Source organism: Desmodus rotundus, chromosome 10, assembly GCF_022682495.2.
Source record: "Desmodus rotundus isolate HL8 chromosome 10, HLdesRot8A.1, whole genome shotgun sequence".
NCBI lineage: Eukaryota > Metazoa > Chordata > Mammalia > Chiroptera > Phyllostomidae > Desmodus > Desmodus rotundus.
The window spans coordinates 60,317,423-60,330,242 of NC_071396.1; the positions used below are offsets into that span (position 1 = coordinate 60,317,423).

Sequence of the window (12,820 nt, forward strand, 5' to 3'; positions counted from 1 at the left end):
ACTCCGGGGGATACCAGCAAGGCCACAAGGGAAATGGGGAGCACAAAGGAGAGCACAATTAGATTTCCATTTTTGTAACATCACAAAAGTCTGCACTTAGACTCAATCTACAGAAAATAGATTGAGTGGAGGGGGTGGTAGATGGAGGATGAGGACCAGGTATGGAGTTATTTTCCTAAGGACTCAGGGGTGAAACAGGGGTTTGGATCTTGGTGCAGACATGAAAAGTGGAGGGACTCCGGATTGAATCTGGAGGTGCAGGGGTGAGGGGAAGGAGGCAGGGCAAGGGCTGAGTTGAGAGCTATCAGGTGAATTGTGTGCCTTACTAGGAAATGCAACTGGAAGTGTAGGCAGGGGTCTCGGGGAAGCCCTAGATGCCAGGAAAGGATCTGGAGGTTCTGCAAGAGAGGTCTGTGGCCAGAGGCCAGTCGGGAACGGCTCGCAATTTGGCTAGTTTCCTGAAGAAGGTGTCAGGCCTGTGCGACCTCGGGCAATGGACTGCAGCTCTTTATGCCTCAGTTTCCTCAATCTTGTGAATGTGAAGGTTGGCAGCTGCAATTATTAACCCACTACCCAGATGAAAGAGGACTGCTTTAAGTCAGGCTAGCGAATAAAACCGCAGCTCTCGAAGTAGGGAATCTGACCAGGTCGCGGGACCGCGGAGGGATGCCCTTCACTTCTCATGCACCGCCTAGGCCCGCAGCTCAAGCACAGGCGCAGCTCCGGGCCGTGCTCCGCGCCGGGTTTTGCAGCCGGCTCTCCGGAGCAGCCGCACAGCGTCGCTCACGCCTGGGCGGGGCATACCACGCTTCCACCAAGCGGCGACTAGGACGCCCCTGCTGGGTCCAAGATGGATCTCCCGGCGCTAGTCGCTGCCCCGACCCCTCGCGGAGCCCAACATGGCGGCGGTCCTGGCCGACTCCGCCGAGGTCCCGGGCCTCCGCCCAGCGCGGACCCCGCGTGCCGCCACCTGCTGCTCCTGCGTGGTCCTGAGGACGATGGGTCCGGACCGCTGCGATGGGAGGCCCGGGCGGCGGCGGACCCTGGGCCAAGCCAGGCGACCCTCGAGGATGGCGGTGACTCCTTCTTGGTGCTGCTGGAAGTGCCGCGCGGCGTCGCGGCCGAGACTTTTGGGCGACGAGAGGCTGAGTCTGGCGCGGGCTCGAGTCCTGCAGGCCGTCCTCAGCAGGGCTCCAGCGGCGCGGCTGCCATCCCCGGGCCTGGCGGGGCCCTCACGAACACAGTCACTCTCAGCAGCCAGGACTTGGTCGTGCGTTTCGACCACGGAGTCTTCACGCTGGCCACCGCGCAGCCGCCGCCACTGGCCCCGCCATCCCGGGGCCAGCCCCCGCAGCCATGCGAGGAGTCTGCGAGCCGAGCGGAGGGCCGCCGCGGGACCCCGGGTCCCGGCGCGCTCGGCTACCGCTGCCCTGAGCCGCAGTGCGCGCTTTCCTTCGCCAAGAAGCATCAGCTTAAGGTGCACCTACTGACACACGGAGGCAGCCAGGGCCGGCGACCCTTCAAATGCCCCCTGGACGGCTGCGGCTGGGCCTTCACCACCTCCTATAAACTCAAGCGACATCTGCAGTCGCACGACAAACTGCGGCCTTTCGGCTGCCCGGTGGGTGGCTGCGGCAAGAAGTTCACCACTGTGTACAACCTCAAAGCGCACATGAAGGGCCACGAGCAGGAGAACTTGTTCAAGTGTGAGGTGTGCGCCGAGCGCTTCCCCACTCAGGCCAAGCTCAGCTCCCACCAGCGCAGCCACTTCGAGCCCGAGCGGCCCTACAAGTGTGATTTTCCCGGTAACCCGGGGTCTGCGGGCGGGATGCGGGGTGGCTCCCGGGACCCAGATCGAAATGCAGTTACTCAGACCGCATGCGGCGGTGCCCTGCCCCCGGCTGCTGGGTTGGGCAGGATTTAAACTAGGTGGGCCTTGTTTGAGAGGTGGGAACGAAAGCTCACCGCCCAGGTCACCTGAACCCTGCATTGCCGCCGAGATTTCGACAGCGAGGTGTCACAGATAATCAGTTGTCTTTCCGCCACGGTGGAGGCAGCAGGTCTTTCTGAAGGTGCTTCTGGTGGTTAATGAAAGAAAGAACGCATCTTCCCAGAGATTTGTTATGAGACAGGTCTTTATTTCTCTCGGTGTCATCATTTAGAAATACTCATATTTATGGGGCGCAAATTCGGTGCCAGAGGAAAACAGATGAGTGGTCAGATGTAAGACCCTGACATGGTGTAGCACAGATTTTTGTGCCTTTTATACTTTTCTTTGGACTTCACAGTTTTGTGAAGTTCTTAAAATTACCCTCATTTTACAAATGAAGCAACTGAAGCCGAGCAATTGGAAAAAAATTCAGTGGTGTTTTTTTTCTCCACATTGATTGCCTGCGGTGGTGGATAGGTGGGTTTAGTTGCTCTAAGATGGACACAATGCCTCCTGGGAGAAAGAGGAGATTCATTTCTGGGAAGGAGTAGGCTTGGGGAAAGTTGACTGATGGGTAAAACTGCAGGGCCAATGCAGGAAATGTGGGCTGTGGGGAAGGTGTGGGAGGGCCAAGCAGAGGATGAAGGCAAGCATGCACCTAGCATGATCCCCATGAGTGTGTTGACATGTTATAAAATATACTCAAATATAGGGATTTTGAAAGTGAAATGAACAAATGCTAACAAGTTCTAGTGTTTTCCCCCCACATGTTGTAGATTGTTTTGTGTGTCCCTCTTTGTGAAGAACATGGCTTTAGGCCACTGATTGGAAACCTTTTTCAGTCATACACTCTGGGAATCTGACAGTAACTTAAAGACTGTTTTTTAGTAAAATGTACAGAGAGCATGATTCTGAGTATAATACTTGGAAAATCAAGGACCCATCCTGCTTTAGAGTATGAGGTCTTCTGAGGGCTTTGAGCTAGATCAGGGATGTCAAACTCATTTTAATTGGGGGCCACATCAGCCTCGCAGTTGCCTTCAAAGGGCCAAATATAATTTTAGGACTGTATAAATGTAACTACTCCTTAACTGTTAAGGAGTTGAAATTACATTCGGTCCTTTGAAGGCAACTGCAAGGCTGATGAGGCCCCTGGTGAAAACGAGTTTGACATCCCTGAGCTAGATGATCTGTGGGGTGTCAGTGTTTGAGATGGGTAGGAGGAGGAGATGGATCAGTGAAGCCCCAAGAAATGTTTCAGATTCAGCATGCTCAGATTTACCTGACCAAGTAGTCATCTACACCAAAACCCCAAATTGGAAAGTGGGGGTGGAGAGCAGACTAAGGGCAAAGAGGATAATCTTAGGCATTTCGAGAGGGTAGGTTTTCTCAGTTCAGTGTTGCCAGGAGAACAGGGCTCCTTGGCCAGTACTTTTATGTGATATGTGGTGCTGTGCAGTGTGTATCTGCTGGGTGGTTTACAGGCACTATGGTAGCATGTTAAAGGCTGTGAGAAGAGTTGCAAGTAGGACACCTGATAAGTGTCTTGTAGTCTGATATCTTCCACCCTCTTTGAGCACCAAATGTTTTTTTCAAAGGAGAACTATTGGTGTGGAAAGTGTGGGAATTGCTTAGGTAGGCTGCTTTGGGTGGGGCTCAACTTGGGGCTGAAGATGGAGGGGATAGAAAAGACCATGTGAGTGAAGACCAGCTCCAGTAACCTCCTTTGACAGAGCAGGGAGCCCTGAGGAAATGGGCAGAAGGAGAAAGAGAAGCCAAATGACAGCAGTGGGGGCTGCCAGTTGCAGAGGATGTCAGGAGGGACATTTATAATTGTAGAGGATGCAGCATCAACCCAAGGGTTAAAAGGTCTCAGATACTACAGTGATTTGTGGCCATTCCAACTCAACCCTAACAGAAAATCTTGTTCCTTGTCTAATTTTTCTCGTTGGATTTTCTTGGGTCTCACACTGGCAGCATTGACATTAGAGTTGACAATGCATGCAAGATCTGTGCCACAGAACTGGGAGCAGGTGGTTGTGATTGGTGGACTTTCCTTGATCAGGTCCTTCATCTCTAAGTCACATCAAAACAAGTGGCTTGTGTGAGCCTGTTGACTGCCCTTAGCCACCCTTACTTTAGCTATTACAAAGGCAGATGTCAATGGTAGTAAGTTTCTAGAGGTGCTTCTTAATCATTTTATTCCTTGTCTGCTTCAGTCAAGGCCAGCAGTGAATGTCCTGGTTGGTGACTAGCGTAGCTGTGTTGTGTGATTTTTGCCACACCAGTGAGCAGGTCTGTTTTTGTTGTTCAGGCTGTGAGAAGACCTTCATCACAGTGAGTGCTCTGTTTTCCCATAACCGTGCCCACTTCAGAGAACAGGAGCTCTTTTCCTGCTCCTTTCCTGGTTGCAGCAAACAGTATGACAAAGCCTGCCGCCTGAAAATTCACCTGAGAAGTCATACAGGTAATGAGCTAGAGAATGCAATGTCATTTGGACCCAAGATTTGTCTTTGTAGTAGCTTGCAGTTATAATTATGTGATATAACTTTTTCTTTTCTAAGGTGAAAGACCTTTTATTTGTGACTCTGACAGTTGTGGCTGGACCTTTACCAGCATGTCTAAACTCCTGAGGCACAAAAGGTAATCTATACATTTTGGTTGAATTAATAAGTTTTGAAAATGAATGAATTGTTTCTTAGTAGCAGAAGCCTATCAATGAAATATATGTCATTTTTTTAAGTTATAAGACAGCTGAATGTAGGTAATTTTGAAAATTCAGAAAGTTATAAAAAGAACCACTGAGAACCTGATCATCTAAAGTCAGTTTTTTTACTGTGTACAGTTGTTTTTAAATTTAATTGGCACCCTTTATATACAATCCTATATTTTTAAGAAAATTAACATGTGGAATAAGCTTTCCTCATACTGTACAAACTTTCCATGGTGATAATGATCACCTTGGAGGGCTTAGTCTACCCGATCATGATGCTCAGCACTTTGCATGTGTATCTCTTTTAGTCTTCACAGCTTTGACTCTGATGTTTTTGTTCTCCCTGTTTTGCATTGGGACTCAAGAGCTTGGGTGGTTTGTCCATGCTTGCACAGCTAGGGTTTGAGGGGTTTAATATAAAAATGTTAATTGAAAAGACAGTGTTTATGCATGGGTTTGAGAAGGTCCTTTTAGCATTGCATTGGATTTTCTGTGCATACTTATCATGCCCTCTGTGGGTTGGAAAGCTTGCTTATTGGGATTCCTTAACAGTGAAAGTAGCTTTATCAATACATTGGGACTCAGCTGTTTCTAGATTAAAGCAGCACTGATTGTTCTGTGTCTGCCTTTCAAATCAGCTAGTATTAAAGTAGAATTTCTAATATTACAGGGTTTCTAAACTGCAAATATGCCCATGTGGGCTAGAGACACAATTAAGATTTTTCTGAAGTGTACTGGTTGTTTTTTTAAAAATGCAAAGTGTTTACAGTTTGGGTATATTTTGCAGAATTTTAAACAAAGGGTCACCTGTGAGGCTTGGTACCTTCAGGTTGTGTGAGTAATTAGTGTCCTGTTTTTCTGTTCTTGCAGGAAACATGATGACGACCGGAGGTTTACCTGCCCTGTTGAAGGCTGTGGGAAGTCATTCACCAGAGCAGAGCATCTGAAAGGCCACAGTATCACCCACTTGGGCACAAAACCATTTGAGTGTCCTGTGGAAGGTAGATTTTAATATGTTACTTTGAGCTGTAAACTAGCTCCATTTCCACACTGATATTGTAAATTGTAGCTGTTTAAAGGTAAGTTTTAGTTGCTTAAAGACAAAGTGAGTGTAAGTTGTAGCATTAGATTTACTTGGTTTTTAGTTAACTGGTCTAAGGAGCAATGTATTGGAGAGAACAGACTTCAGAATCAGACCTGGTTTGACCTTTGGCCCTGCAGTGCTCTCACTAGATCTGTGACTCTAGTTATTTACCTGCTTAATTTGGTCGTTGTGAATATTTGGTGAAATAGCCTGAAAAATGCCTGTTTTGGCTTCTGGCACATATCGTGGACTCAGTAAATGGATGCTACTCATGGCGATTGGATAGCAGTAAAGCTAGGCTGGCTTTTTAGAAGGGTATCAGGGATTTTTTTTTTTTTCCTCTCTAAAACACTGAAGGTTTGATTCATTTACCCAAAGTGTGACTTGGCTATGCTGGCCTTACTCTAGTGCTGCAGAGGCACTGGGAGGTGGCAGAGCCAGGTCAGTCTACAGTTGTGAATTTGAATCCTGGCTCTACCCTCCCCTAAGTTGGTGACCTCAGGCAAGCTTCTCTGGTTAATAAAGACCTATTCGAAGCTAAGACCATTTCCTACAAAGTAATGAATATAATACAGATGATATAACCAAGACTCAGTTCTCTTCATCAGAGCTCAGTGAGAGTATGACATGTAGACAGGTAACATGTAGAGTGCTGTGGAGACACAAAGGTCACCTATACTGTTTCTAGGGCATGGGAATGGCCTCCCAGTCAGCTGAAGAGTGAGGAAGAGCTAGCCAAGTGTTGGGGTGGCAGAAAGGCCAGAGAGGGGAGATCTCCCAGTACTATAAGAAAAGCAGGCTCTTGAGTGCTTGGGGCAGGGGACCAATGAGATCATATTTGAGTTTAGGCTCAGTGTGGTTTTCTGGTGAGAAGGTCTGGTGCCTGGACTGGGGTTTGGCGGAGGGAAGGAAGGGAAGGCATAGACAAGAGAGGTAGAAGTTAGAATTAACAGTGCTTGGTGACAGATTTGGAAGATGGGGGTTGAGGGAGAGGCAGTAGTTGGGGTCAGTATCTCAGTTTGGAGGGGGACACAGGGCAATAGTTGGAGGAAGAGGAGTTCTGTTTGGACATGCTGCATTTTAGGTACCTGTGCACTTTGCAAATTGAGTTCCTCAGAGGGCAGGGAGCTGTACTGCCAGGCTTGGTGAGTAGGTGGTCTGGAGTGAGGCAGGCAGCATACCAGTAATCATTTATGCCATGGAAATGGATGTAATTTTCAAGGAACAATGTCTAGTTGACCCTTGAACAACATGGATTTGAACTGTGTGAGTCCACTTACATGCACATTTTTTACAGTTGACAGCAATTCAGTTGACCAACACAGTTCAAACCCATGTTGTTCAAGGGTCAAGACCTCTATGGTTGGGAATATGAGTACCTGGAGGGCTGGCTGTAGTCATACATGGATTTTTGACAGAGAAGATGTCAGCCCACCTAACTCCTTTATTGTTCAAGGGTCAACTGTAAATTGAAGAGAGGCAGTATAGTGATTAAGAGTGTGAATGCTGGAGTCAGACTGCCTGGATTCAAATCCAGGGTCTGCCCTTAAGTAGCTCTGTGACCTTGGTTGAGCAGCTCAAGCTTTCTGTGCCTCTTCATTATCTGTAAAGCAGTAATAAAACCTCATAGGTTTATTATGAGGTTTCAGTTAGTTAATAAGTTTAATTAAGGTACATATAAACCATCTGAAAAGGTTACCTATTGCTGTTGTGATTTGTTATTATCAAGGAGGCCTAGGACAAAACCCTGGGGACTGCCACAAATTCAGGTGAAAACTAGAAGGAGACCCTGAAGCCAAGAGAGGAGGATGTTTGGAAAAGGAGGGGAGTCCTGAGTGCTGAGGTACAGCAGGTTGGTGAGGAATGCAGGGTCATTGGATTGTTTCACTCCCGAAGCAAGGTTTGAGGTTCAGTGGAGTAGCTGGGGAAGAGCTCTGCTCTAGTACCTGAGAGCGGGGCTAGGGTGAGGCTAGAGATGCTTCTAGAGAGGTGGTTGAAGGAAAGAAGAAAGGGCAGTTGCTGGCTACGGTAGAGTTAGAGAGATGCAGATAATGGAGAGAGGCGTGATAGGGCATTGGCTTGTTGAAAGTGCTCTTGACTGTCAAGAGTGGCGGTGAAGGCAGGAGCTTGGTGGAGGGATCTCAGAGCCTGTTTTCAGATTGGGAAAGAATTGATATTCTTGGGTCTGGTTGATCATGCCATTTTCTATGCTTTTGTAGATGTTCCATAGTAAAAAGTTAAAAACAAGCACTATCTCCTTTTCCCTGGTAACCGGAAGAGGAAGAGAGAATAGAGGGCCATCAGCAGGGAGCATGTATGAGGAAGGACAGATGGGGGACCAAGGACAGCATGTATGGGATGGGCTCTTCTCTAGGGCACGTGTGGTAGTTTCTCTAGTATGTTGCAGAATGTCTCACAGGGAGTTGAGGTTGATAGATGTTTGTGTGGCCACTATGCAAATGATGATGCAGGCTGAGCAGATGCCTGTGGAAATTGCAGGTTTGGAGGGAAGCTTGTCCTTGAGGGACTGCTTTGCCCTTCCCCTGGGTGTGGTGTGTTGGTATAAAGGTGGATTGCTGTTTATTAATGTCTTTGATTTGTAAAGAACTGACACAAGTCTCAACATATAATGCTGTAATTAGGAAATAACACTTAACATGAAAAAATTGTCACATTCTGGTCATCAAAGAAAATACAAATTAAAATGAAATATATTGTGTTTCCTGTTCATTTAGCAAATATTTAAAAAAAATGGAAACTCAACTGCTGGCAAGAGTGTGTAGCAGATGTCCTCATTGTGGTTGATCTTGTTCTTTGGGAAAGCAGCTTGATTAAAAAATGTATTCAGCACCTCTGCTCTGTGATCTGCCTCCAGAAATCTGTGCTGAGTACTCCCAGCTGGAAGAAGGGGTCAGGAACATGGCAGATAGAGGGTATTGCCATGCACTGGGTGGAACACAGTAGGCATCGTAGACAAGATGCCTGAGGGTAAGACCTACAGTATCTGCTCTCTCTATGGTGTTTTCCAAATGTACTGGCATGAGCCTGACTAGAAAACAAGTTTGAAAATGATGTAAGTTCAGAACTCATCAGAGGCAGCCAAAACCCTTACTCATCTGGCCATATCCTATCTTTATAGCCTCTTTTCCCAAAATAGGCCTCCTCCTGGCCCTGGACTCTAGCAGTTCCCCCTCCCCACCCTGAAAGTTGCCACAGTATAAAGATGCTTGTTTCTACTTGGTTAGGCACTCTGTGAGTACTCTGTAGGTTGGTATTGTCCTCACACTTAGTCCTCATAATTCCTGTGAGGTTGGTGTCATTTCTACTTTACAGAAAGGGAAAAGGAGACTCCAAAAGGATAAATAAGGCTATACACTACAAAGGGCTGGATTAGAGTTGGGATACAGTCATGCTAGCTCCAGAGCAGGACCTGCCCACTCAGTGTTGCTGCCCTTTATGGCGTCCATGCCTTAGCTTGGCAGCTCCCTTGACCTGGATGACCTTGTTCTGCTCTGGCTGGCCCATACCACTTGTTGGGACCTAGTTACCCCACATGGTAGCTGCCCTCTGAAACCTTTTTTCTATCCTCTCTGGAGGTATGCTGCTTCCTCTGCTTCCAGCATATGCCACAGCACTAGAGCTGGTTTTATTCTGCCCTTTCTTATGACATCTGATTGTTTACATGTCCCTACCAGGTCACAAGCTGCCAAGAACCCCGCTTCTCCTTCTGTCCCTGTGGTGCAGACCTCCAACAGTGGAAAATCAAGGCATGAAGGAAGGTGGCTGTATTTTTGAATCTCTCTAGTTTTCCCTCTGACCTGTGTGCAGGTCAGCAATCTTGTTGATTGGCTAAGTAGTTGAGTAGTCAATAAGGCAGTGCCAGTTCCAGGTTCTGCTCATGCCCCTGACTTAGGGCCATTTGTTTGGTCCCTCTGGGCATCAGTTTCTCAGTGGTAAAATGATAGGAATTGGCCTTGGTGATCTGTTGAAATAGCTTCTAACTTTAAATGTCATACAATTATGGTTGTTATATAGTAGTAGCTTAATAGAGATGATCAGTATAAATTTTTAGCAATTGAATGTTTAAGGAGTTAACACTTAATTTAACTTAATCTTTCCAGCAGCCCTGTGTGATGGGTAAAGAAATAGGCTCAGAGTTAACTTGTCCAGGGTCACACATCTTATACACAAATGATGTGGAACTTCAAATCTCCTTTTAAAAACAGAGTTTGCTTTCAAATTTAATTCCTGTGATGCTACTTCAAGGGGTCTTCAGTGTATGTCTCTGGCCAGTAGTAGCCAAAGCATGTACGTGATTCTGATACGACAAGGAAATGTCAGCATTGGTTCCTTGGTAATCCACAGATTTAACAGTCATCATTATTTCTGTTCCAGGGTGCTGTGCCCGGTTCTCTGCTCGTAGCAGTCTCTACATTCACTCCAAGAAACACCTGCAGGATGTGGGTGTTCCAAAAAGCCGTTGCCCGGTCTCCAGCTGTAATAGACTGTTCACCTCCAAGCATAGCATGAAGGCACATGTCGTCAGGCAGCACAGCCGGCACCCAGGTCTGCTTGATTTTTGTCCCTTTTAGAGGGCTACAAAGATATGTAAGGTCAGCCTGTTTCAGAGAAGCAAAAGTGTATCATTCCTTCCTTAGCTTCTCTCAGAAGTTGGCTGAGTCTTAAGTTAATCTAGTGCTGTGAGGTCTTACCAGTCTAGGGACCATGACTGTCAAACCTGGTGGCCTCTTTTGGACTCTCCTGCCGCTTCTTGCCTCTGCTTCTCTGATCTGTCCTTGTCTGAAGTGCTTACATTGGAGAACATTCAGTCTTCTACTTTGTTGGCTTTTCCTAGCATATGCCTCCTAAGTCTGTGTCCCCCTGTGACCTAGGAACCCCCTGTGTTCCTCTGCCATTTCTATCTAGTTCAGCTGCTCTTTCTAAGTCCCATTGGTTCTTTCTGAGCATACCCTTTTGTCTCCTCCATTCTGGGGAAAGTCCTTGAAGACAAGAACAGAGTTGTGTTTCAGGATGTGGATGGGGACAGGATTGTGAGTGCAGAGAGGGAACCATGGCAGTTCTCTGGGAGGCAGGGGGTCCACAAGATAGCCTTGTTCATTTGGTAACTATTCCCTGGTGGCATGGAACTTAAGAGTCCTGTTTCTTGAGGCTGTAGTTCATAGTATTGTGGTCAGGATGTTGAGAGATCTGGGTGGCCATGTGATTGCCTCCCCTTAGAGCGCTCACATCGCCCTGCTCTCTGGGGTATGGTGGGGTTGCTGCATCTGGCAGGTCCTGGCCAGTGAAATCCTGGCAAACTATTATAGAGTTATCTGAACATGCTGCTAACCAGGTCTTGCTCATTGCCACCTGTGTGACAGGCAGCACCAGCCTTGGGGTGCAGCCATTTCCCAGCTGTGTGATCCTGGGCAGGGAATAGGCCTGCCAGCCCTGGTTTGTCCATCTTTCAAACACGGAATTTGAGTCGTTCTCACATTGCAATGTCTTGCTAAAGTGTCTAGGGCATGGTGAGTAGTTTAGTTCAGTGAATGTTTGTGCCCTTCCTGTGGCTTTCTCTGATCCCATTAGTGTGGTCACTTCTTCCCTCCTCTGGCTGTAACAGTGATTGCTTTGTATTTAAAGATGCTACCCTTCTAGACGCTAGGTAGGTATCTTGAGAACTCATGTTAGAGGCCGTCACCTCGGCTCAGAGGCCAGTTAGGTTCCTTATGCTGGTGTTCAGAAGCCCTCAGTGACTGATTAGGTTCTTGCCTCTGTCTCTAAAACCTACCTGCCCAACTGTGAGCTGGTGGTCTGTGATACCATGCACCTGGCCTCTAGCTTCTTCCCCTTTCCTAGCCTGGCTAATACAGAAGTCAGCAATAGCACTGTTTATTCTCTGGATATGAGAATCTCTCAGGTGCTTCTGTAGTGCCTGTTTTCCAGGCTCTGTGTTTATGATGTGACATTGACTTACTCATGTCATTCTTCCCTGCCACAAGTTAGGGGTGCATAGATGACCAGGTGTTTGCCCAGTGCTTGCCTCATGAGAAATAGGTGCTTGGGAACGTCCATTTATTGTGGACCAACTTTGCCAGGGGCTGTCCCTGGACTAGCTTTTTGAGTTTCTCCTCACAGTGGTCCTAGGATAGGGGGATCCTAACCATTCTGTCAATGACAAAGAAACTGAGATGGAAATGAGAAGGATTAGCTAGAGGTCACATAGGCAAAGAAGGGCTGGAACAAGGCCATGATTGTAACCTTATGCTAAGTGCTCTATTAATTAATGTTAATGATTTTTGAGTATCTGGTTCTTATACATAGCAGGTCTCTAGTAAAAGTGGAATTAATAAAGTGCTAAAAAGGAAATTTTTGGACAGACTACTATCTATTTGCACTAAGATTGTTATTCTTAATCTTTTCATAGGGAGCTGATTCCTCAAAATTGTCAAGGGAATTTTTGGAAAGTTTTGAAAAAAAGATAGTTTTCATTTTTAATTTTTCCAAAGAATCAGTTCCATTTTCTTTCAGAATGTTTCATCACTAAGAGATACTTAAGAAGCAATAATATATTGATCCTACATTTAAACCTTGAAGTGGTATGACAGTTAAAGAAGATATACTCTGAATTTGATTATTTTTAAATTTATTTGGGGGGGTTGTCTAGAGTAGATTCTTTCATAGGTTTGCAATGCAAATATAATAGGCACTCTGACCTGGTGTCCACATTTGGAAAGTAAGAGCTTGGATTAGCTAATGTTTGGTATGGGAGGAATAGAGCCAGGAACTGAGAGACTTTTTCCTGTGGCTGGGCGCTGGCACATTGTAGAAGTTGTAGGTAGGAATTTCTTAAGAATAACCTCAGGTCCTTGTTTGGCTCTGGATTTGGGATGATTGAGTGCACTTGTGTATAAACCCCCAACTTGAATATTCATTAAAATTTGAAAAACGTATTCCAGTGTTCATTATTCCCCCAGGGATATTCTGATTATTTAGGTTACTTAATTGGATAACTAATAACCAAATGATTAAAGAGTATTGGGACCGGTAAGACTGAATGAAGAGGGATCTACTAGAATTGTTTCTACTGTAA

At 46.5% G+C, this 12,820-nt stretch overlaps 1 protein-coding gene across 12 annotated transcripts in view; it reads left to right on the top strand.

Annotated features, from left to right (window-relative positions):
* The first annotated feature begins 506 nt into the window (after nucleotides 1-506).
* ZXDC (ZXD family zinc finger C) overlaps nucleotides 507-12,820 on the top strand; it is a 59,282-nt gene continuing 46,968 nt past the window's right edge. For 4 of the 12 annotated variants that reach the window (XM_045187639.3, XM_045187637.3, XM_024580163.4 and 1 more), the window contains exons 1-6: nucleotides 511-1,805; nucleotides 4,245-4,397; nucleotides 4,495-4,573; nucleotides 5,514-5,644; nucleotides 9,423-9,506; nucleotides 10,123-10,293. In XM_045187639.3, coding sequence (XP_045043574.2) covers nucleotides 851-1,805; nucleotides 4,245-4,397; nucleotides 4,495-4,573; nucleotides 5,514-5,644; nucleotides 9,423-9,506; nucleotides 10,123-10,293 — 1,573 coding nt within the window. In that variant the 5' untranslated portion in view covers nucleotides 511-850. Of the gene's footprint in view, nucleotides 1,806-4,244; nucleotides 4,398-4,494; nucleotides 4,574-5,513; nucleotides 5,645-9,422; nucleotides 9,507-10,122; nucleotides 10,294-12,820 lie in introns of all 12 variants that reach the window. The other 8 variants (XR_008425248.2, XR_006653960.3, XM_024580162.3 and 5 more) reach the window with 6 other exon arrangements.